Source organism: Lontra canadensis, unplaced genomic scaffold (assembly GCF_010015895.1).
Source record: "Lontra canadensis isolate GAN:19392208 unplaced genomic scaffold, GSC_riverotter_1.0 scaffold41, whole genome shotgun sequence".
Lineage (NCBI taxonomy): Eukaryota > Metazoa > Chordata > Mammalia > Carnivora > Mustelidae > Lontra > Lontra canadensis.
In genome coordinates this window covers 741,432-763,159 of record NW_022631035.1, presented here as the reverse complement: position 1 = coordinate 763,159, position 21,728 = coordinate 741,432, and the positions used below count along the sequence as shown (strand labels likewise).

The window sequence follows — 21,728 nt, the reverse complement described above, 5'->3', positions numbered from 1 at the left end:
GAAGGAAAGTGCGGAGGTGGCTCATCTCTGGTTCTGCACTCAAGCTGGGACACAGCGTGGGCTATCTGAGCTAAACTCCATACGTGGCCTCTTCCGGCACATCCAGGGCATGAAAATCATGGGCCTGTGACCACAAGCCTTTCTTCCCATGCTTCACTGACTGCCAAAAATAGTCCCACAACCATCTGCAAAATCGGAAATAAGAGACAGGAGCCAAAATGGATCTTAATTCCACCAGTGGCACTTGCTGGGGTCGGGGGCACCACTAGAGTGGGGGGGGTGGGAAGTGCTCTGTTGTTGGCACGTACATCTGCCAAATCCCTTTGCCAACAATAACAGAAAACAAGTAAAAACTGAGTAAATGAGAAATAAAGTGGAAGGGAAGTTGAATCAGCTTACAGTTAAAAGCTGTTGACGTTTCTGTTGTTTATTTACATATTTAAGTGCTCTCCACATCCAGCGTGGTGCGCAAACTCATGACCCTGGGATTAGGAGCAGTGTTCCCCACGCTGAGCCGGCCGGCCGCCCAGGGAGCCGCTGGCTTTCAGAACAACACGGTTCACAAACCGAAACTCCAAATCCGTAAGGGCTCACAGTGGGAGATGAACAGAAAAAAGCGAACCTAACTTCACGACAAAAGATTAACATACATGAAAAAACCCGCGTACGTACACCAAAATAACTTGGTAAAAACATATTTGGACTCTATCTTCTAAGGATAAAAACAAAACAACTGCATGCAAATACTACATTCTAGCTAACGTGGTTTTCACAGAAGTACGGATTGGCGATTCCGAAATTCCCCCGTGTGTAGTCCAGGATTGAGCATGTAAGTAAACATAGTGACAACAGGAACCAGATTTAAAGAGGAAAAAGGACATAGAATGAACCTTGGGGTAGCTGACTGGAGATATCAATATAAACTCACAGCTTTTATTTTTTATTTATTTATTTTTTTAAAGTCATGTAGTGCTGCAAGGCCTTTCTTTTCTTTTCTTCTTTTTTTTTTTTTTTTTTTTAAGATTTTATTTTATTTGACAGAGAGACACAGCGAGAGACGGAACACAGGCAGGGGGAGTGGGAGAGGGAGAAGCAGGCTTCCCGCTGAGCAGGGAGCCGGATGCGGGGCTCGATCCCAGGACCAGGGATCATGACCTGAGCCGAAGGCAGATGCTTAACGACGGAGCCCCCCCGGCGCTCCCAAACTCACAGCTTTAATATATACACAGATCTACACATACAGAAACAGATGCGGATGGGTCTGATTTCCTGGCTTTGCCCACCGAGAAGGCCACAAAGCAAGGCCACCGCAGTCAGCACACCCACAGCCTGATGCTGGTTTCCAAACGCGCCTGTCAGAAGGAGGAGGAGCCAGAGCTCCTCAGAGAAGTGGCCGATTCAGGCCAGGACAAGGGAAGCTGGAGATGGGCCTGAACATCCAGTGGTGCTGAGACATGTTGGGGGACGCGCTGAAAGGACACAGAAGCCCACTGGACGGGGTGCCCAAAGCCCACATCTGGAGAGTCAGCAACACAATACAGCAATGGATTACAACAAATGGAATAAAAACAAAATAAAAACATCTATACAACATGAAGAGACAAATGGGGAGAAGGGAAGGTTTCTGGGGCACCCAGCTGGCTCAGTCGGCAGAGCAGGTGACTCCTGATCTCTGGGTGCTGAGCCCATGCTGGGAGCGGACTCTACTTAAAGAAAACTGTGGGGCAGAAGGTTCCTCTTACAGTAGAATTCCAACCAATGCGTACAAAGAATAATGGAAATAGAAAGTCTTTATTTGGTAAATAGGACTAATAATTGTCTCAGAAAACACCTGTGATAGAAGTGTGGTTATATGACCTCCCTGCAAGGTGAACTACTTGCCAACAGAAAAATGGTAAGGATTTTGTAACGGAGACAGAGCTAAACCACTTACCCAAGTGTCCCCCGTCATGGGACAAGCTGGCATCACGTGCCTCTGGAGAACAGCGTGATGTCACTGTTGAGGTTTCCTTATAAAAAATGCCTAACTTGGGGCGCCTGGGTGGCTCAGTGGGTTAAGCCTCTGCCTTCGGCTCAGGTCATGATCCTGGCGTCCTGGGATTGAGCCCCGCATCGGGCTCTCTGCTCAGCGGGGAGCCTGCTTCCCCCTCTGTCTCTGCCTGCCTCTCTGCCTACTTGTCATCTCTGTCTGTCAAGTAAATAAATAAAAATCTTTAAAAAAAACAAAAAACAAAAAACTAGATTTCTTTAAAAAAAAAAAAAAAAAAGCCTAACTTGGAGAGGTGCCCAGCTGGCTCAGTGCAGGTGTGGGTTCCAGCCCCAACTGGGGGTAGAGTCGACTTAAAAACCTTTTAAGAAATGCATAACCTGAGGGGCACCTGGGTGGCTCAGTGGGTTAAAGCCTCTGCCTTCGGCTCAGGTCATGGTCTCAGGGTCCCGGAATCGAGCCCCGCGTCGGGCTCTCTGCTCAGCGGGGCGCCTCCTTCCCCCTCTCTCTGCCTGCCTCTGCCTGCTCGTGATCTCTGTCTGTCACATACATACATAAATAAAAGAAATGCATAACCTGAAACGAGTCATGAGGAAACATCAGACAAATCCAAATTGAGGGGCATCGTACAAAACAGCTAATTCCCACAAAGTCCAAGGTGCCTGCTCCACCTCTGCAACCTGCGCACAAGTCTCCGATAACCGACGACAAGACAAAACCCACAACAAACCACTGGACCAGACCACGGGGCTGGAATCGGTCCACGCGGACAGCGGGGCTGGGGCTGCCCACCTGCTAGCTACCAGGGCCGCGGGCGCCCGCACCTGGGGACACCTGCGGGGGGAGGGGGGAGGAGAGAGGAAGGGGTGACCTGCAGGGCGGGGGGGGGAGGGGTGACCCGCACGAGGGGAGGGGGGAAGGGGGGAAGGGCGACCCGCATGGGTGGGGGGAGGGTGACCCGCACGGGGCGGGGAGAAGGTGGGGGGAGACACCCGCCCCAGGGGAGGCGCCCCCACCTGGAGGCCGGACCCATCCCGCCCGAAGCACGGCGCCGCCAGCCCGGGTGCGCCGGGACCCCCAAGAAGAGAAAAGAAGCCAGTTAAGGGGGCCCGAGACGGGGCAGTGAGGACACCCCCGCTCCACGCCAGCCCCCGGCGCCGCCCCCCGCGCCGCCCCCCGCGCCCCGCGCTCGCAGCTCACCGCGCACGCCTGCCGGGAGCGGCCTCCGGGTCCGCCGCGTTGCCATAGTGACCGGAGTCCGGCCGCCGCTGTCCGGGCGCGCTCGGGGCCGCGCTCTGCTGCCACCGGCCGGAAACGCGAGCTCCGGCGCAGGGTTCCGGCCTCTTCTCACCGACCCCGCGCGCAGGCGCCAACGGGCGAACCGAGGGTCCCCGCGCCCAGCCGCGCCGGGAGAGGAGGACCCACGGAGCTCGTGGCGGGCCGGAGCGTAAGCGGCCGAGGCTCCCCGGCGCCCCTCCCCGAGCGCAGCCGGCGCGCGGCCGTCGTTGCCGCCCCGATGGGCCGGGGCTGGGGTCCGCTGGAGGAGGGCGAGCCCCCACGCCCCCAGCATCCCGCTCGGGCCGGGACGCGCAGAGCAGAGAAGCGGGGGCCGCGCGTGCACCCGGACCCGGTGCGCCCTTCTGTCCGCCGTCGGGGTCACCGGGCCGGCCCCTCCGCGGCCAGCCCGGCTCCCCGACCCGAGGGGACCAGCGGCCCGCAGGGAGGCCGGGCACTGGCCGCGTCGGCCCGGTCCCCACGCCGGCCCGGTCCCCACGCCGGCCCGGTCCCCACACCCGCCCTGCCGCGACGGGTTGGAAAGGTTCTGCCCTCGGAGGCAGCTCCCGGGCTGAGGCGGGGGGTCATTAAGGTTCGAGCAGATCAATAATTCAAGCCTCATGAAAAATGGAGGATTTCACATCCCGCACAGAAACCAAATGACTGTAGTGGGGCCGGCCTGGAGGCGCTGGAGAGGGTCGCCAGTAACCTTTAACCTGCACCCCGCGGCCGGGGGCCCCTTGCTGCCTCCAGACCAGGCTGACCCACAGTCCCAGGGCCGGGGCTCAAATCCTAGCCCAGTCCTGTCTTCCGTCTTTGCAGGACTGTCTGCCTCTGCACGCAGCGGGGAACACGCTCCCTTCCGGGCTGCTTGGAGAGTCAGAAACCACGCTGAACTGCTCAGGTCCTGGCTCAGTCCCTGAAGGGGCCCCAGGTGTGTCTGGGTAGACAAAGGGGTCTAGGGGACCTGCCTGTTTCAAGGAGAACAAGAGCTAACCACAAGCTCCGTTCTCGCCATCCTAGGCCCCCAACCCTCATCCTATAGTGACCCCAACACTAAGCCCTCCCCAGCCCTGAACACATGATAACCCCAAGGCACAGCATGGCCTTGCTTCTCGTGGTAGGGCCAGCTCCTACCGCCCTTTGGTGGGACACACTTCCCTGCCCCTTCAGGACCCCAGCGACCCCAGAACTTCTGACCTTCTCACCAGAATCCCAGGTAAGGCTTCTGAGGCCCCAGGTCCCGAAAGGGGCTGTACTCGCCTCCCCCTGCGTGTGACACAGCCAGCGGGATGGTGGAGGCTGGAGTGGGCCCATCCAAGAGACTCTTCCCATGTGGCCAGTCCCCACACCCACCCCCCCAGGTCTGCGAGGCAGCCTCCCCAGGCTCCTTATCCATGCCCCATGCCCAGTAGCCCAGTACACACCTATGGGGAGATGAAGGGATATCCTGGCCACCAGAGTCAGGCCTGCAGAGCTCCTCTGAAGTCTCCGGCCCGTCTGCCGGTGCCCCTCTCAGCAGTGCCCACCCCTGCCTCAGACCCCTGATTGCCTCATCCCTTACTTATCTAACCAGCATTTACTAACCACCTAGCCAGAGCCCACCCACCCTCCCCTGTCCTCCAAGGGCTCCAGCCTCCTAGGCCCACCAAGGATAACATTGGCACACGGCGACCTCTGCAGAGGTCCACAGCGACATGGTGACCCCCGGTGAGGCCAGCATCGGCACACGCCGTGACCCCTGCTTTCACTGGGCCCCTAGCACTGAAGCCCAGACTGCGTCTCAACACTGGGAGGCAGGCTGACTCCACGGTCAGGTGTCGTAAGCCAGAAGAGCTGTGGCTCAAAGGGCTGGGTTTGGGCTGTGGCTCTAGGATCCTGGGGTACAGCCTGACTTGGTGGCCAGAGTGGCCCCTGGGTGGACAGCCTGGCCTGGAACTATACTCCCTCCCAGGACAGTGTCCCAGGGAGATGCAGGGAGCACCAGGGGGTGCCCAAGGAGTCCCCATCCTGACGGCCCAGGACTCCTGGTCCTTCTTCCTATGCTGGCCTCGGAGCTGACCTCATTTTGGGATGTCCCTTGCCTGCCTCCCATGGGGTCCCACCCGCACAGCAATCAGGGGTGGGACTGGTGTGGGCACAAACCTGCATAGCATTGAGCAAGTCACTTCCTTCTGGGATTAGGAAATGCCCTGCCCTGTACCCCTCACCATGTTGGGTCCACAGCAACTTCCCCATTTGCATGCAGGGCCTGGGGGCAGGGAGCCCTGGGCTGCCACTGGCTGCAGGAGCCTCTTCTTGGAAGGATGCCTCCAGACGGGGTGGGCGACACCCCGATGGGGGGGTTGGTGGGAGATGTCCTCTAACCCCCAGTGTGTCCAGCTGCTGGACAGCCAGCAACATGGTCCCTGCCCCCCCAAGACCAAGGGGTGCCCTGTGAACCTGAACCAGGCAGCAGGCTGGGGCGGGGGAGGGGCCCTCACGGCCCCAAACCGGGAAGGGACTCCAGGGAGCAGGATAGTGCTCCCAGAGGGACAAAGGGACCAGAGGGCCCTATGTAGTTGTTTCCCAGAGGTCAAAGCCCAGAGGCAGACACAGCTGTCAGATGTCGCCCCCAGGGCTCGTGTGAAAGGGCCATGCTGCCCAACAGGTGGGCACCAAGAGGGGCGTGCCCCGCCAGGCCAGCCCCCAGGGCTGTCTTGACCAGGGGGTTGGCATCCACCTTCCTTTGCTGTCCTGATTACTACACAGACAGCAGCCTGTGGGGTGATGCCCGGGGTTGGGGGACCCCATGGGACTGGCAGGTTCATATTATTAATCCTGGAGACTGTAAGGTTCACATCTCTGGGCTTGGAGATGATGGAAGCCAAGAGGCTTGTGTGGGCCACACACAGCTGGGACAGGACCCGGCCCCTCCACGCCCAGGGGGAACCCACCTGAGGGCTGGCATCCCTGCATGTGGCATGGGACTGTGCGCCTGCTGTCAGAGTCCCCGACCGCCTCCCACTCCTCTCCCAGCCCCCAAGTGGTTCTGCCTAGCTCTCAGTGCTGACTCACCAAGGAGGGGGGACTGCGGTCGGAGCAGGAAGGTGGGGCAAGGCCTTCCCCTCCCCGCAGGCTGGAGGAGCGCTCATGCTTGGCACACAGCCCAGCCCCACTGGCTCAGCCCCAGGCCAAGGCCTGGCTGCCGCCCTCCTGCCCTCCACTCTGGCCTGCAGAAGACTGGGACACCTGTCCTTCACCTGGTGTCACTCTTTACGGTACCTCCATGTCCTCTGTCCCCTGGGCCCGGAATGCTCCACACTGAGATTAGGGGGACTCGCAGGGGCTGTGACGTCAGGACAGCCGAGCTTGATCCTGGACAGCAGGATCAAGGAACAAGGTGGGCTCGCAGCCATGCTGCACTCAGCAGGGACACGGAGCCCAGCTGAGTATAGGGTCAGGTACTCGGTGTTGGGGGCTCCATCAGCCAGGCCATCAGGCAGCCCTCCTGGGCAGATGAGACATGAGTGGTGGCTGAGGCAGAGAGGGCGGAGGCCCAGCCAGGCCGCCGGACCGTAGGGGTGGTGGTTTGGTGGGAGGTTCCCTTCGGCCACTGCGTGGGCAGAGACTGGACCAGGGAGGGACAGGGCTGGTGGCTCCACTGGCTTGTGGGGGCGCTATCTCCCAAGTGTCCCTCCTTTACCTGCATTCACGGAGCACCCGCTCTGTTCCAGGCACTGTTCCAGGCACTGGGGTAGGTGGAGGCTCTACCAGCCTTGGCGGGGAGTGGCCCGGGCAATAGAAGCCCAGCATTTGCCTGGGTCTGGCTGTCGGCACAAAGGAGAGAGAGGGACCCAGAGGGAAGCCTGATGTGCGGAGGGCATCAGCGGGGTCAAGCGGGGTCACAGATGGAATTCTGCCCGAGCCGAGAGGTGTGGGGTGCCGGGGAGCCTGAGCTCCAGTGCGTCTCGGGGTCGCGAGCAGGAGGAGGGTCTTGCGGGCCCTGAGAGTGGACAAGGCCACACCCTAGCTGGCATGGAAGAGCAGAGGTCGGGAGGCAGGGGAGACCCTCAGAGCTGCAGGGGGAGAGCCAGGCAGAGGACCCCTGCGGGCTGGGGCCTGAGAAGTGGCCACCGCATTTGGGGGTCGGGGTTGGGGGGCCTGACAGGGAGCAGGGGGCAGTGTGCCTTTCCCAGGGGCCCCCTGCCGGCACGAGACTCTGTGCGCAGTCAGGCTCAGCCAGCTGGTGGGGATGGCCGAGCCTCACCCCAAGGACAGGTACAGGTGTAGGCGTGGCTTGGCCACCCTCGGGCCAAGCACAGGCCATGGGAGCAGCCCACTGCCAGCAGAGGTCCTGGAGCCCCCAGTTTCTGCTGGGACTCCGCGTCCCTCAGGCAGTTAGGATGTGCAGGGCCAGGCTGGGGTAGGGGATGGGCCCCCAGCCCCTGCCCGCCACAGGTGGTGTCTGCGGACCCTCCTGGATGTCCCACCGCTCCTTAGCAACAGCTCCCTCTGCCAGGGTGGTGGTGGGCAGAGGGGGCAGACAGTTGCAGGCAAGGGAGAAGGGTCACATTCCACAGCCACTGCCTCTGGGTCTGGGGCACAGGGAGGAAGGCCAAGACCTCAGGCAGCAGAGGAACTGTCTACTGGTACCTGAACTGGGGGGCCTGCAGGACCAAGGCGGGGGCACCTGGAGGGCCCAGGTCCAGGAGGACCCTGTGGGAGGAGAGAGGCCCGCAAGCACCAGTCCCAACCTAATTTGTACCCCTCCCAAACCTGCTCCAGTCCCACTCCCCAGGGCCCCACAGCGTGGGAAGAATGGAGTCCCACAGCGCCTGCGGCGTCCATGGGGTGGAGGGCAGGAGTAGTGGAGCGAGGAGAGAAAAAGCATATGGGGGCCGGACCAGGGCCGACCCCCAGACACTCCCAACTCCAGATACCTACCTCCAATCTCCCTCCAAACACCCCCAATGCCCCAGAAACCCCCAGTCTCCCCCAGATATGCCCAGTGCAGACACCCCCAACCCCCACCCCTGCAACAGACACCACCCAACCCCCATGCCCAACACCTGCCCTGGGTGGGACTGCAGGTGAGTCACGCCAGGCTGGGCTGGGGTCCGGCCTCTGCAGCCTATTTCCGCCTCTGTTCACAGATTGGGCTGGCCAAGCGGTTAATGTGTTTATTTTTCTGGGAGCCTGAACACATCCCAGGTAAAGGCCCTGGGGAGAGGGAAGGGGTGGGAGGGAAGTGGTTAGAAAGCCCTTGCCTTAGGCCAGCTGCTCTGCTGGGCAAGGGTCCCCCCGCCAGCCCCCCACCCTGCCTCATCTGCAAAGGTGGCCTCTCCACCCTGGAGTGGGGGAGGGTGCAGCTGCAGGGAGTGGGGACCCGCTGTGCGGCCAGGCCACCAGCTCCCCGAGGAGGGCTGAGGGCCGTAGTGCAGCCCAGGTGTCTGTCACGCGGTTTGGCTTTCTTCACCTGCCCTGGTCCTGTCCGTTCGGCGGGTGGCATGGCCTGGAGTCCAGTGGTGGGTTCCCAGGACTCGAGAATGGCTTCATCAGCAGCCTGGTGCCCCAGATCTGGCCCCAAGCAGGAGCGGGAGACCAGTCCTTCACCCTCCCTGTGGCCACTGCCCTCCAAAGCCTCTCTAGGTGTCCAGGGTCATTTCTGGAGATCAAGCCAGAGCCTGGCACCTGTGTCTGGATGCACAGGGAAAATGGAGATGGGACCAGCAGCAGACATGCTGAGCAGACAGCCCTCCTCTGAGTCCATCTCCAGACAGCAGCTCAAGAAAGGCAGAGTGTGTCCCCCGGGAGCTGCAGCTGGCTGGGCAGGACTGGGGACAGCCCTGGAGGCCCCTCAGAGCACGCTGCAGGGCGTGATAGGATCCGAAGCTGTGCCTTGCAACAATGCAAGGAACTGGGAGCCTGGGAGCCAGGGAGAAGGGGGAGGTAGGGTCAGGGCCAGGTCAGGTCATCAGGGAGTGCCCCTCACCTCGTACACAGGGCCATTCTGTGGAGTCACCCCCTTGCCAGGATGGACCTCCCTTGGTCCTCTGCTCCCTTCTGTTCAGAAAGGGGCAGCCTGGGCTGTGGGGCCAGCCCAGGGCCACTGTCAGGGAACAGGCATCGGAGCCAGGTCTGGGGTGGGTGCCCTTGGCCTTCTCTGTCCCTCCCAGAGAATTGCAGCCAGTATCGCCTGCAGAGCACACGGCACCGTGGGGCTCTGTGCAGGATGGAGCCTGGCCACCCGAGACCCTCCCAGTGCTGGGCAACTCTGTTGGGGCTCCGGACCCCCCCCACCGCAGGGCTGGTCCCCATGAAGCCCTGGGGAAAGACTTCCCAGCTTGTCAGCACTGCTTCCCATGGAGAACCATCTCTCCTACACATATCATTCTGCCAGCACCCCCCCCTCCCCGTTGAAGCCCCCTGCCCTGGAATGCTCTGCTGGGGGCAGGGGACAGGAAAGCCGGTGTCTGATCAGCCTGCCCTCTGTGCCTCAGCTCCGAGGGTCCGGGAGGACAGGCAGTCTGGCCCCAGGACACACACACCCAAGGAAGACCATGCCTGAGGGGCTCTGAGCCTGGGAGACTGTCTCCTCCGTTCTCAGGGTTCCTGCAGAACCAGGTGTCCCTGGCTGATCGGCTCCAACTCTCCTAGCTGGACCCCCAAGGCCCCTTCCCTCCTAGGAGCGCAAGTGCTGAATCCCAGGTACTCGCTCTGATCACTGTGGGAGGTGGGCGTCCTCCCAGGTCTTGGAGCTCAGAGAAGACTGAGCCATGGGCTGAGGGAAGCTGGGAGAGAGCAGGAAGACCCCAGCCATCCCCAACTGTCTTTCCCTGTTGGCCCCTCTGTGCTCTTCAGTCTTGGGTGGGGGCAGGGATGGGGTCGGGGCTGAAGGCTGCACAGCTTCTACCCAAGAGGTATCTGCAGTCTTCGGGGTGGGGTGCACTAGCCCCCAAGTTCCAAGAAGACGGGGAGGCATCTGGGTGGTGGCAAGAGGAACTCTGAGCTGGGCAGGGTGTGTGTCTCAGTAATCTGAGGCAGGGGAGCAAGGCGGCCCACACTCCAGGGGCTGGAAGTACCATCCCAGGTGGGGGGGCTCCTTTCTGCAGCTGAGCCCTGCCCCATGAGGCCTTGCCACCCCCTCGGATACCCTCCCACATGAGGGTACCTCCGCCTCCAGCCTGTGGGTTGCACAGCTGCTGGTGTAGGCAAACGGGGGTAGTCCCTGAGGCTGGGCTGGACTGTGGGATCCTGAGGGCACTGGCTTCCCCCACGTGCTCCTCCAGACACTCAGGATCCAGGCCTGCATCCGGGAGCCCGAGGACCTGCGCTGGAGGCCTGAGGTCTGCTCACCTGGGCTCTGCTCACCTTCTCACGGACGCGTGCTTCCACGGCCGTTTCTTCAGCAGTTTGGAGTGAGGGAGGTGGAGCTGGGAGCCGCAAGCAGGGGTGGGCACCCGCCCAACCTCTTTGAGTGCCAGGGCTCTTTTCACAGGGGACACGTGGGGTGTGGTTTCTCAGCACCCCAAAGGGAATGCAGAAGGTCCTGGTGGACGTGGCATCTCAGAAGGGGTAGTCGGGTGGTGGACCCAGCCAGGAGGCCCACACTGTCCTGCGAACTGCCCGTTACCTGGGAGTCGGTGATCCTCACTCATGCTGGATGCTCACTGTGCTCTCCGTCCCCATGGGCCCAAGGTCGCCAATGTGTCAGCCTCCTGTACCCCAGGAGACTTGGAGTGTCATTTCAAAGTCTCCTGGGTGGAAAGTGTTCCTGTGGTCCCCGCTGGGTGGCCGCCACCAACAGCCACACTCCCTGGCACAGCCTCAACCTTGAGCTAGCTCTTTCTGTGCGACAGATGCGAAAATGGGGCTCAAAGCACTTACTAGGGAACAGCTGGGATCCGCCGACCCCGTGGGCCAGGGGCGGCCGGTGTGGGATGGGGGGTGCCCCGGGACTGGCGTCCACCCCACGGCGGTGGTCCGGTGCCGGGCGCCTGAGAGGAGGGGCACCGGCTCTATCTGGCTTCGCGGGGCGCTGAGCCACAGGGGGAAAGGGAAGTTCGGGGAGGTCGCCTGCCTGGTCTGCGAACCCTCCGGGCGGGGGGGCCCGGCCCGCGGCCCAGCCTGGGAGGAAGCCGAGGCTTGGATGGGGCCGGGATTCCAGGGGGCCCTGGGGAGGGAGGCCTGAGCGCCCCCGAGCTGAGCCGGGAGGTGGGAGCCCCACAGCGTCGGGGCTGCAGCCCAGGGTGGTGGGGGGACGAGACCCGGGGGCCGGCCGGGGGCGTGGCGGGACGAGAAGGCGCACCTCCCTCCACGGCCCGGCCCGGCGCGGCGGGGGCGGGGGTCCCTCCGCGCGGCGGGAGCTCGGGCGCCGTCGGGAGCTCCGGGCGCCCCTCCCGCGCGGCTCGGGGTCCGGGCGGGGCGGGCAGGGGCGGCGCCAGGCGGCGGTGACGCGCGGGGGACGTGCGGCGCGAGCGGCCGGAGCTCCAAGTCCCCCCGCGCGGCGGCGGGCAGCCAGGCGGACAGAGGCGCGCGGCGGCCGAGCGGCGGCAGGTAGGCGCGGCGCGGATGCTCGGCGGGGCGGGGCGGGGCGGGGCGGGCCCGGGACCCTCCGCGGAGCCCGCGCTCCCGCCCGCAGCCCCTTCCCCATCCCGGCTTCGGCGCCCCCCCACCCCGCGGCGGCCCTACCCCCCCGAGGGTTCCGGGGAGCCAGCCGCGTCCCCCCCGCGCCCTCGGCCCCGGGCCCCGTGCGCCCCTGCGCGCCCCTGCGCCCGCCGGCCCTCGGGCTGGGCCCCGGCCGGGAGGCGGATGCGCGGGGCCGCCCAGCGCGTCGCGGAGAGAAGAGCGCGGTCTCCGCGGCGGGCGGTGTTTGGTGGGGCTGCCGCCGCCCGGGCCCTCCCGAGGGCGCGGGGTGCACGTGCGCTCCCGGCGTGGCGCTCCTGGCGCCTTGGCCTGCGGGCCTCGGTCTCCCTCACCTCCTCCCGCTTCTCGTCGCGCCCAAGCACTCGCCGTCCCACAGCCGCCCTGGGGCGATGGCTCCCAGCGCAGGCCGGGGGCAGAGAGGGAGGGGGCTCCCTCTGAATCAGGCTGGACGCCCTGGTTCGAGTCAACCCCTCCTCTCCTGCCAGGCCCCTAGCCTGTGGGAAACCTGGCGGAGCCTCAGTTTACTTGTCTGAAAAGTGGGTGCACAACACACCTTCAGGGATGCTGGCCCAGGCCAGTGGCCGGCAGGCTGTGAGTTTGGAAGGTTAGCTGTCAGGTCGTGGCCACTGGGGGTGCCTGGCATCTAGGTGAGGGACAAAGAGGTAGCCCAGAGGCCAGAGTGCTTTTCTATCCCAGAGGCACTGAGCTGCACGTCCAGAAGTGCACTCTGGGTGTGAGGGACAGAGAGAGACGAGTGTGCCATCGAGGCTGGACCTGGCCTCTGTGGGTGGGCAGTGGGACTGAGGAGTTGCTCTCAAGCCGGGAGGCTTAGGGCACAGGTGGTAGTGCTGTGGCCCGAGCAGAGCCTTCCTGCCCTGGGGCCTGTGGTGTGGGCTGGGCCTGGGATGGGCAGTGGGAGGCCTGGTCCCAGGGCAGGCTTTGTAATGACTTGGTGTGACCTTGAGCAGGGCATGGTACCCGGGAGACAACCTGGCTCAGGCGGACTCCAGCCAGGACCTCAGTGTGGAGGCGCGGCCGCAGAAGGGGCTGGTGCTCTCCAGGAGAGTGGCTGGGGAGTGTGTGCAAGGGGGGCTGTGCTGTCCCTGGGGCCGGGCCCTACTTGCTCCAGGGTGGGTCCCCGCGGTGGCCCGGCCAGCTTGAAGGAGAAGGGCCAGTGCCACTCCGAGGTTGCGAGTCCAGTAGGGTGACGACTGCCGCACAGAGCGACCAGTCCATCCGAGGCACCCTGGATCAGGCCTCGGGCGGTCCGCGAGCGAAGAGGCCGGGGGCTCCTCACAGGGCCTCCGGGCAAGTACAGACCTTCGGGCTTCAGGCGCCATCCGTGAAATGGGCGGGGCGGGGCAGCCGTCCTGCAGACCGGCCGGCTAGGTCCGAGCTGCCTCCACATGGCCGGGCCCCTGCGGAGGGAAAATGAGGTTGGTCCGGACCTGGGCGGGGCTGCAGGATCTCTTTGGGCGGGCAGCGCTCGCCGGCGCCCGGGGCGGTTCCGGGGCTCCCTGACCCCAGCGGCCCGCGCGCCGCCCTGTACGGTGACAGACGGGAGAGCGCCTACTCCAGGCAATACGGTGGCGGCTCCTCCCTTGGCGCGGTCACGTCCCCCACGTCCCTCGGCCCGGCGAGCGGGCCGGTGGGCGGAGCTTGCTCCCTTCCCACACCCCTCCCTGTCTTTACCGCCCCAGCCCCACCAGGCCCAACGGGCTGGTGGTGGGAAGGGCCCTTCGAGTGGGGCTAGCTGAAGCACGGACCCCGCCCTGGCCCTGGCCCCCTGGCTTTAGGGTGGGGGGCGGCTGCAGCCAGTCCAGCAGCGGGACAAGGTGGCCATGTGATGGGCAAGCCAGGTAGTGCCAGGCTGGGCAGGGTCCAGGGCTGGAGGGGGCTGCTTTGGGCCTGCTCCAGCCTCTACTGCTCCCTGGCCCCTTTGAGCCTTCTAGAGGAGGGTGCCCTGATGGGTGAGCCCACAGCTGTCCACAGGGCCACCCACGGGGCCCATGGCCCCCTCCTTGTCATAGGTGGCACAGGGTTGGAGAGGGCTTGGCCTTAGTGCAGTGTCCAATCTGACGCATGAAGCCAGCATTTTTGCCCCACTGGCCTCTTGTGAGCCCACCCGAGATCTGAGGGCACCAGGCATGCCCTGGGGGGCTTCGTGGTCAGTGGAAGAGGGATGGAGGGCCCAGGCTGGACGTAACAGGCCTGGATCATGCCTGGGCAGTGCCCAAGGCCCACCTCCCTCCAGCCCCAGCTGTGCAGTCAATGGGTGGGGGGAGCAGCATCTGCGGTCCTGCGCAGGCCCTGGGAAGGGGACAAGCATGCTGACCAGTGGTGCTTTCTGAGCCCTGGGCAGGCAAAGGCATCTGGATATGCTGTTAACCTGTTTGCACAACAGAGGCAGTGGGGAAAGGAAGCAAGGGGGCCTGGGAGGCCCTCCCACCCCTGGAGGCGTGGCACTCCTATGTCCATTAACCAGCCCCTTATGCTCCAGAGACCCTCGGGGCTCAAATGGAACCAAGCACTAGCCACAATGGGGCCGATCTCCCAGGCCTCCCTGTGCAGAGGGAGTCCAGGAAGGAATGCAATTGCCCCTTCGTGCCCCGCCCGCCTGGAGCTGGTCTCCAAGGACTGGAAGTCTGCTTAGATAACTGACCAGTCTCCTCAGAAGGTGAACCTACAGGGCGCCTGGGATAGGCCACAGGCTCTAGAGTCGGAGGCCACCTCACTGAACCCAGGGAACATGGCGTGCCCCTGCACCTGACAGACCCATGGTGGGTGCAAGGACGTCAGGTATGGGGGTCTACTGGGGGCATGCCAGGGTGCACTGGGGACGGCAGTGGGTCTACAGCCTGGGGTGAAGCTGGCAGGAGGCCAGGTTGGCTCAGAGACTGGGGCCTGGAGTCCTGACCCCAGCTGGGACTCAGTGGACTGCTAAGGGGGAAGCTGGCAGGCACCCTTGATTTGGGAGGGCACAAGGGCTCCGGCCCCGTCGACTGTGGTCTGCTGCGTGTGGGCATTCCAAGGGATCCCCATGCTTGGCTCCTCCTTGGACCCTCCCCTGCTCAGCTTACAGCTGCCTGGGGCGGTGGTGGGACCTTTTCTGGAAGGGGGGGGGGCAGCTCCCAGAGCCTCACCTGACCCGGAAGCGGGTACACGCGCCCCACCAGGGAGATCAGCTTTCTGAGGCCCAGAGGGCGGGTTATTTCTGGGCTGGGGACGTGGTTTGCATGCTTCCCTGGGAGGGTAAATGTCATCACAAGGCCAGCTGGCTGGTGTGTACCCACAGATGTGCCAGTGCCACCTCCTCCAGGTCCCGACCAGCCCCCAGAGGGGACCACTCCTCCCATCTTGGGTTGTCCTGGGAATGTTGCCAGTCTGGGTCTCTGCTGGGCTTCCTCCCCCCAGGCAAGCTGGGCTGAGAAGGCCATTTCCTCTTGGAAATCCCAGCGCCTTCTCTACTCCCTCCTCCCCCTGCCCCCCTACAGTCCCTCTAAACCTCGAGGTCCCACCCATTCCCTTTCCTTGCTGAGAAGCCTCACTTGGAGGACTAGCCTGTGTGGGGAATGGGGAGGGCAATGTTTTAGCCTGGCTGGTACCCCATGCTGGGGGGTTAGCTGGGAGGAAAGGGAAGAGCCTCTGGGGCCGCTAGGACTGGCTGGGAGGGACGACCATGCTCCCCACGTGGGTCTCCTGTGGCCCACATAGGTCCTGAGCCATGCCGTAGCACCTGCCCCTTGCCCTCCTGGGTCTTAGCACAGGGGATGCCCTGCGTCCCATGGGTGTTCAGCATCTGTCTCCTGAAGACCAGGGAGCCTTGGGGGTGGCCGGGGGTCCAGCCTGGCGGGCAGATGAGCAGAGAACGGGGCAGCAAAGGCTGGGGGTCGTGTTCTGCTGGCGAGTGCCGGGTGTGGCTGGTGCAGCCACGGGGCTCTCAGAGGGGCCCAGCTTCTCCTGAGACCCAGGGGCATGGTTAAGAGCTGCTGCTGACTTTCGGCTTCAGACACTATCTCCTCTTTGGCCTCTGCACGCCCGTTTAGTTTATTTTTAAAAATCAATGAACGTCTGTAAACCCACAATGCGAGAAAAGCCAGGGTTGTAGGGACACCGAGCCCTTCGGGGCCCCCACAGCCACCAGCCCCGTCCTCTGCCCTGGGTCTGCGGTTTGTGCTTTCTGCCCTAAACAGTGTCACCGCACCCGGACGCAGTCCTGAGACGGGTTTTGGGGTTTTATTAAATTTCCCTGCTGCCTGTACTTCGGGGACCTTTTAAGCTTGACGCTAACAAAGGGAAGGGATACCGCAGCTTGGTGTCCCCACTGGAGTGTTCTGGCTGCAGGGCAGCGTTTGCCCATGTCCCGTCCTGGCGTCGGGCACATGGCTGCAGTCGGGCAGGGATCTGGAGGACAGAACCCAGGGGTGAGCCCAGACTGCCCAGGCAGAGTCCAGTCCCAGGTCCCAGGTATGCCTAGGATGCGGAAATGGGCCACCTGGGGGCCAGGTCACAGGGCTGTGGGCACATCTGCAGGAGGACCGAGGGTTTCCTTGGCCTGGGTGCTCCCCCCCCACCCAGGGGCTGGGGAGCCCTTGGCCTCAGGAACACCCTGCACCTTGCTCTCTGGTCCACAAGCCCTCTGAGCACTCGGCGGGGGGTGGGGGGGTGTGTGTGTGCCAAAGGGTACGGGGTCTGAGAGCCCAGGGAGAGAAGAGGTTGTTCTCTTGGGTTTCCCAGAAGCGCTGCCCATGGCCCTGAAGCCTGGCCCAGCCTAGGGTGGGGGCCGGGGCCACGTTCCGCTCCAGTGGGCCGTGTCAGCCTTGTCATCAGCGGGGCGGCCAGCTGGCTCCTGGAAGTCCATCATCTAACAGTCGTGCTCGTCAACAACTGCTTGGAATCACCCAGAAGGTCTTCGGCAAACACCCCCTAACACGTGACACACCCCTGAATTGGAGTCCAGACCTCCCCCCGCCCAGGCTCCTGTGGCCATGATGCTGGGGGCAGGGGCAGGGGCAGGGTGGAGGCTGGGAGGGGGGTTACTTTCCACATCACTTCTCCCCGTCCACGCACCCTGCACTCACTCCAAAGTCCTGCCCCACGTTCCGTCTCCGGTTTGCATACAGAAAATGGGACACCCAGGGGGCTCTGCAAGGTCAAGGATATTGCTGGAAAGGGGACAGGGGGTGGAGCTAGGTGGCTGACACCGGGCCTATTCAGTCTCCTGGTTGGGACCTTCCTGGACATCACTGGAGGTGGAGTGTTCACACCACAGCACTGGCAAGTGCTCCCCATCAGGGCCCCTTCCCCCAGAGCTGGTCTTCTGCACACCGCTGGTGGGGGCTGTCGGGCTGCAGCAGGCCACAGAGTGGGCTGGGCCCCATAGGCCCAGGCCCCGGGGGCTGCCCTCCCTTCCCCGTACCTGCACCGGGGAGGCACTCTTCTGGGAACAGCCTCTGTCAGGTGAGGTGGGGGACCAGCCATCAGCCTCGTCTCTGGGATTAGGGGATTTCTGGCGCTAGGATCAGATGGAGGTAAGGGACGGAGAGGGGAGGCTAGGGTCTCCAGCCGGACGTCTGGTCCCAACATTCTAAGTTACTGTGCCTCAGTGGGGCTAAGTTGTGGCTTGGAGAGGGAAGCGGGCCCAGGGCTGCTGTGGGGTTTCGGGCCGACACTGGGTACAGGCAGCCCTCTCCCCGCCTTAGCAGTCTGGGGGCTGGAATGGTTTGCTCCAGTGGGCTGCGTGGAAGCCTACCCCTTCGTTCAGCCCCCCGCCCACCCTGGGATCTCCCCTTCCTTGATCTGTGGAGTGTGGACAACTGGGTGGGAGGAGTCGGCACCGGCTCAGAGAGGGGCCCTCCTTTGCTGGTCAGAGGGCACGGGTGGGGGGGGATCCTCTGTGTAAGGACCGTCTGCTCCCCGACAGTCTGCAGGCCCCTGCTGGCTGCCCCCGCCTCCGGCCCACACAGTCAAGCCCGTGTGTCTTTGCCCCTTTCTCAGGCTCTCACCCGGGGAGGGGAGGTGCGACAGAGGACCGAATCGGGAGTCCTGCTCCCCTGGGGGTGGGAGAGCACGGCTGACCACGGCTAGCTTAGGTCTCAAGGGACACCACCCCAGGAGGGGCCCCAGGCCCCCTTCTCACAGGACCCGCCCACAGGCGGCGGCAAGTGCAGCCTGTTCCCCCACACGGCTGGTCTCGTGTCCCTGCTGGGGTCTGTTCTCCTCAGGAGGTAACCTGAGACTGCTGAGCCCAAAAAAAGCCACTGCCCTTTAGAGCCAGCTGGGTGGGAGCAGGCCAGGCCTGGGTGGGGGAGGGAGGAAGGGCTGCCGGCCGCCCAGACAGGCCAGACGCAGGTGAGGGCCAGAGGTGGGGCTGTCAGGTGGCTCAGGCCTCGGGACCCTGCTGTGGCTGAGGCTGGACGACTGAGTCTGCTTCACTTCCTTCCTCAGGGACGCACAACCTGCCCTCCTGGCCATGGGTGGCGCCGTGGTTGACGAGGGCCCCACGGGCATCAAAGCCCCGGACGGAGGCTGGGGCTGGGCCGTTCTTTTCGGCTGCTTTGTCATCACGGGCTTCTCCTACGCCTTCCCCAAGGCGGTCAGTGTCTTCTTCAAGGAGCTCATGCGTGAGTTTGGGATTGGCTACAGTGACACGGCCTGGATCTCCTCCATCCTGCTGGCCATGTTGTACGGGACAGGTAAGGGGCCGTGATGCCCAGTGGTCGCCTCTGGGGTTCACCAAGGCCGCTCTGGTTAAGAACCTCACACACCAGCAGGAAGGGTGGGGGACTGGCAGGGGCACCTGGTGTCTGTGGCCCAGGTTCCGGGGCGACTGCAGGGGACCCCAGAGAGGCTTCTGCCCAAAAGCCGCGGCTCCCCACACGGCCACGCTGGGCACACGTCAAGTCTGTCCAGGACATTTTGCTGTGAACTGTGCTTTGCTCAGGAAGCCGTATCCCGGGCACCTGGTGTGTCTGCCAAGCTGGGGCGGCGGGTGTCGGGCGAGGGAGGGGCCGTTCCCAGCAGCGGCACCAGGCCAGGTCTCTTGGTGAGCGTGGAGAGACTGGGCCCAGCCCCGTGTCCCCACCCCCCACAGGCCCACTGTGCAGCGTGTGCGTGAACCGCTTTGGCTGCCGGCCCGTCATGCTCACGGGGGGCCTCCTGGCGTCCCTGGGCATGGTGGCCGCGTCCTTCTGCAGAAGCGTCATCCAGCTCTACCTCACCACTGGGGTGATCACTGGTGAGTGGGGCCCATCCGGGAGCGGGGCAGGCTGTGGCCTGCTGGGCCCTCTGAGGCGGGGGGCAACGGCTCAGGCAGCAGGGGTGCTGGGGCGGCGTGCCCAGAGCAGGGCCTCTCAGGAGCGGGCAGCTGTGGACGGCCCCCCAGGCCTGGCGCCGGTCTGTCCCCCATTCCCCAGTGGTCTCTGCTGGTGTGTCAGTGGGCGCCCGCAGATGCCCACCCAGAGCCGCAAGGACGAGGGCGCGGGTGGGCTGGTGTGACGCCTCTGCCGCCTACCCCTCCCGCAGGCCTGGGTTTGGCGCTCAACTTCCAGCCATCGCTCATCATGCTCAACCGCTACTTCAACAAGCGGCGCCCCATGGCTAATGGGCTGGCGGCCGCAGGCAGCCCTGTGTTCCTGTGCGCCCTGTCACCGCTGGGCCAGCTGCTGCAGGACCGCTACGGCTGGCGGGGCGGCTTCCTCATCCTGGGCGGCCTCCTCCTCAACTGCTGCGTGTGCGCCGCGCTCATGAGGCCCCTGCGGGCGCCCGGGCCGGCTCCGGGCCCCGCGCCCCAGCGGCCGCCCCACCGGCTGCTGGACCTGAGTGTCTTCCGGGACCGCGGCTTCGTCATCTACGCCGTGGCCGCCTCCATCATGGTGCTGGGGCTCTTCGTGCCCCCCGTGTTTGTGGTGAGCTACGCCAAGGACCTGGGTGTGCCCGATGGCCAGGCCGCCTTCCTGCTCACCGTGCTGGGCTTCATCGACATCTTTGCCCGGCCCACGGCCGGCTTCATCACAGGCCTGGAGAAGGTGCGGCCCTACTCCGTCTACCTCTTCAGCTTCTCCATGTTCTTCAACGGCTTCACGGACCTCACGGGGTCCACAGCCGGCGACTACGGAGGCCTGGTGGTCTTCTGCATCTTCTTCGGCATCTCCTACGGCATGGTGGGAGCCCTGCAGTTCGAGGTGCTCATGGCTATCGTGGGCACCCAGAAGTTCTCCAGTGCCATCGGCCTCGTGCTGCTACTGGAGGCCGTCGCCGTGCTCATTGGGCCCCCGTCGGGAGGTGGGTGCTGGGACGCAGGCATGAGCGAGCCTGCTGGGGGGGGGAGCCCGCCATGGAAGGGCTCTTAGCTGCAGGGACCCCAGCAGGTAAACAGCAGGTGTCAGGAGCAAACACTGGCCTTGCCCACCACCCGGGCCAAAGGCTGGCATGTAGGGGAATCCCGAGGGTGGTGCCCCTGCACCTGGGCCAGCCCAGAGCCAAGGCGGGGGTCGGCTTTGGTTACGTTGGGTTTTTGCTCTTCTTTGTGAAGGCTGAGAAAATCCTGGGGCGTGGGCTAGGCGGGCAGCCTGGCCTGGGTCTCTCCAGCCGACTCTGTAGGCCGCCACCCACGGGACCCCGCGAGCGCCAGGGCTGTGCCTCATTGTCCTGGGGCCCTTTTGGGGCCCTAGGCGGTTCCTATGAGGGCCACGGGTGACAAGGCCTCCAGCGAGAGACAGTGTGGTCAGGTCACTCACCCAGAGACTCGGCCTCTTACAGCGGCTCGGATCCAAAGCCTCCCTCGAGCCCCCTGGTCTGGGCTACCTTGGGGGGCGGGGAGGCTGGGACAGGGTGCCCCGGGGCTGTCCCCAACAGCACAGTGGTGCACAGGTAGCCGGTGACCGTGGGGGTGACCTTCAGCCCGGGCTGACGCTGTCACCCCTTCGCAGGCAAGCTCCTGGACGCGACGCACGTCTACCAGTACGTGTTTGTCCTGGCGGGGGCCGAGGTGCTGGCCTCCTCCCTCGTGCTGGTGCTGGGCAACTTCTTCTGCATTAGGAAGAGGCCCGAGGCGGCCGTGGAGGAGGAGCGCCGCAAGCCCCCCGCGGACGTGAGGGTGGACTCCCGGGAGGTGGAGCACTTCCTGAAAGCAGAGCCCGAGAAAAACGGGGAGGTCGTTCACACGCCAGAAACGAGCGTCTGAGCCCGGGAGGCCAGCGGGGGTGACGGAGCCGGACAGAGACGTCAACGCTCATGTTTATTTCACAGTCAGGACCAGCTTGGCCGCCCGCGTGTCTCCGGGGAGGTGGTGGGCGGGGAACCGCGTCATTCCACACTGTGGTGAAGCTGAACCGCGAGGTCACAAGCCGTCTGCACTGGGGACCCAAGCCTGCTGACCCCGGAGCTGCCCGGTGCCCACTGCTGAGCTCAGGGACCTAGAAACCCACGCTTCAGAGACAACATGGCAGGCATCAGAGGGCGGGGCTGGGGGGAGCCCGCGGAGTGGCACCATCTCGGGAGGGGGCTTCCCCACGTTCCTGGCTGCGCCCTAGCCTGCCCCTCGCGGGGTGCCTGGGGGACAACACTCCCTTCCCGCACCTCTGAAGGTCTGAAATAAACGTGCGTGTGGGAGGAGCCACTTTGGAAGGAACCTCTTCAAGGAGTGGGACGTTCTACGTGGGGTGGGGTCTGACCGTTCACTCCAAACTCATTTTCTCAACCATCTGGTGGTTTTTACAGAGTGGCTCTGGCCCCGGCCAGGCGGGTCACGTTTCTAAGCGCTGCTGGTTCTGAACCCTGCCCTGCTGGAGCCCAGACAGCTCAGAGCGTCCACGCAGGGCCCCGGTGGCTGGCAGGG

The 21,728-nt window shown here is 64.1% G+C and overlaps 1 protein-coding gene across 6 annotated transcripts; it reads left to right on the top strand.

The window, feature by feature from the left end:
• The first annotated feature begins 8,436 nt into the window (after positions 1–8,436).
• SLC16A3 (solute carrier family 16 member 3) lies at positions 8,437–21,421 on the top strand. 6 transcript variants are annotated; one of them, XM_032870329.1, is made up of 5 exons: positions 8,437–8,455; positions 18,338–18,585; positions 18,984–19,127; positions 19,415–20,173; positions 20,821–21,421. In XM_032870329.1, exons 2-5 carry the CDS (start codon positions 18,363–18,365, stop codon positions 21,072–21,074), a joined length of 1,380 nt encoding a protein of 459 aa, XP_032726220.1. In that variant the 5' UTR covers positions 8,437–8,455; positions 18,338–18,362; the 3' UTR covers positions 21,075–21,421. The 6 variants fall into 6 exon arrangements, with proteins under 6 accessions (XP_032726220.1, XP_032726219.1, XP_032726222.1 ...); XM_032870328.1 differs by lacking the exon at positions 8,437–8,455 and adding an exon at positions 11,718–11,800; XM_032870331.1 differs by lacking the exon at positions 8,437–8,455 and adding an exon at positions 16,577–16,798.
• Positions 21,422–21,728: the final 307 nt, after the last annotated feature.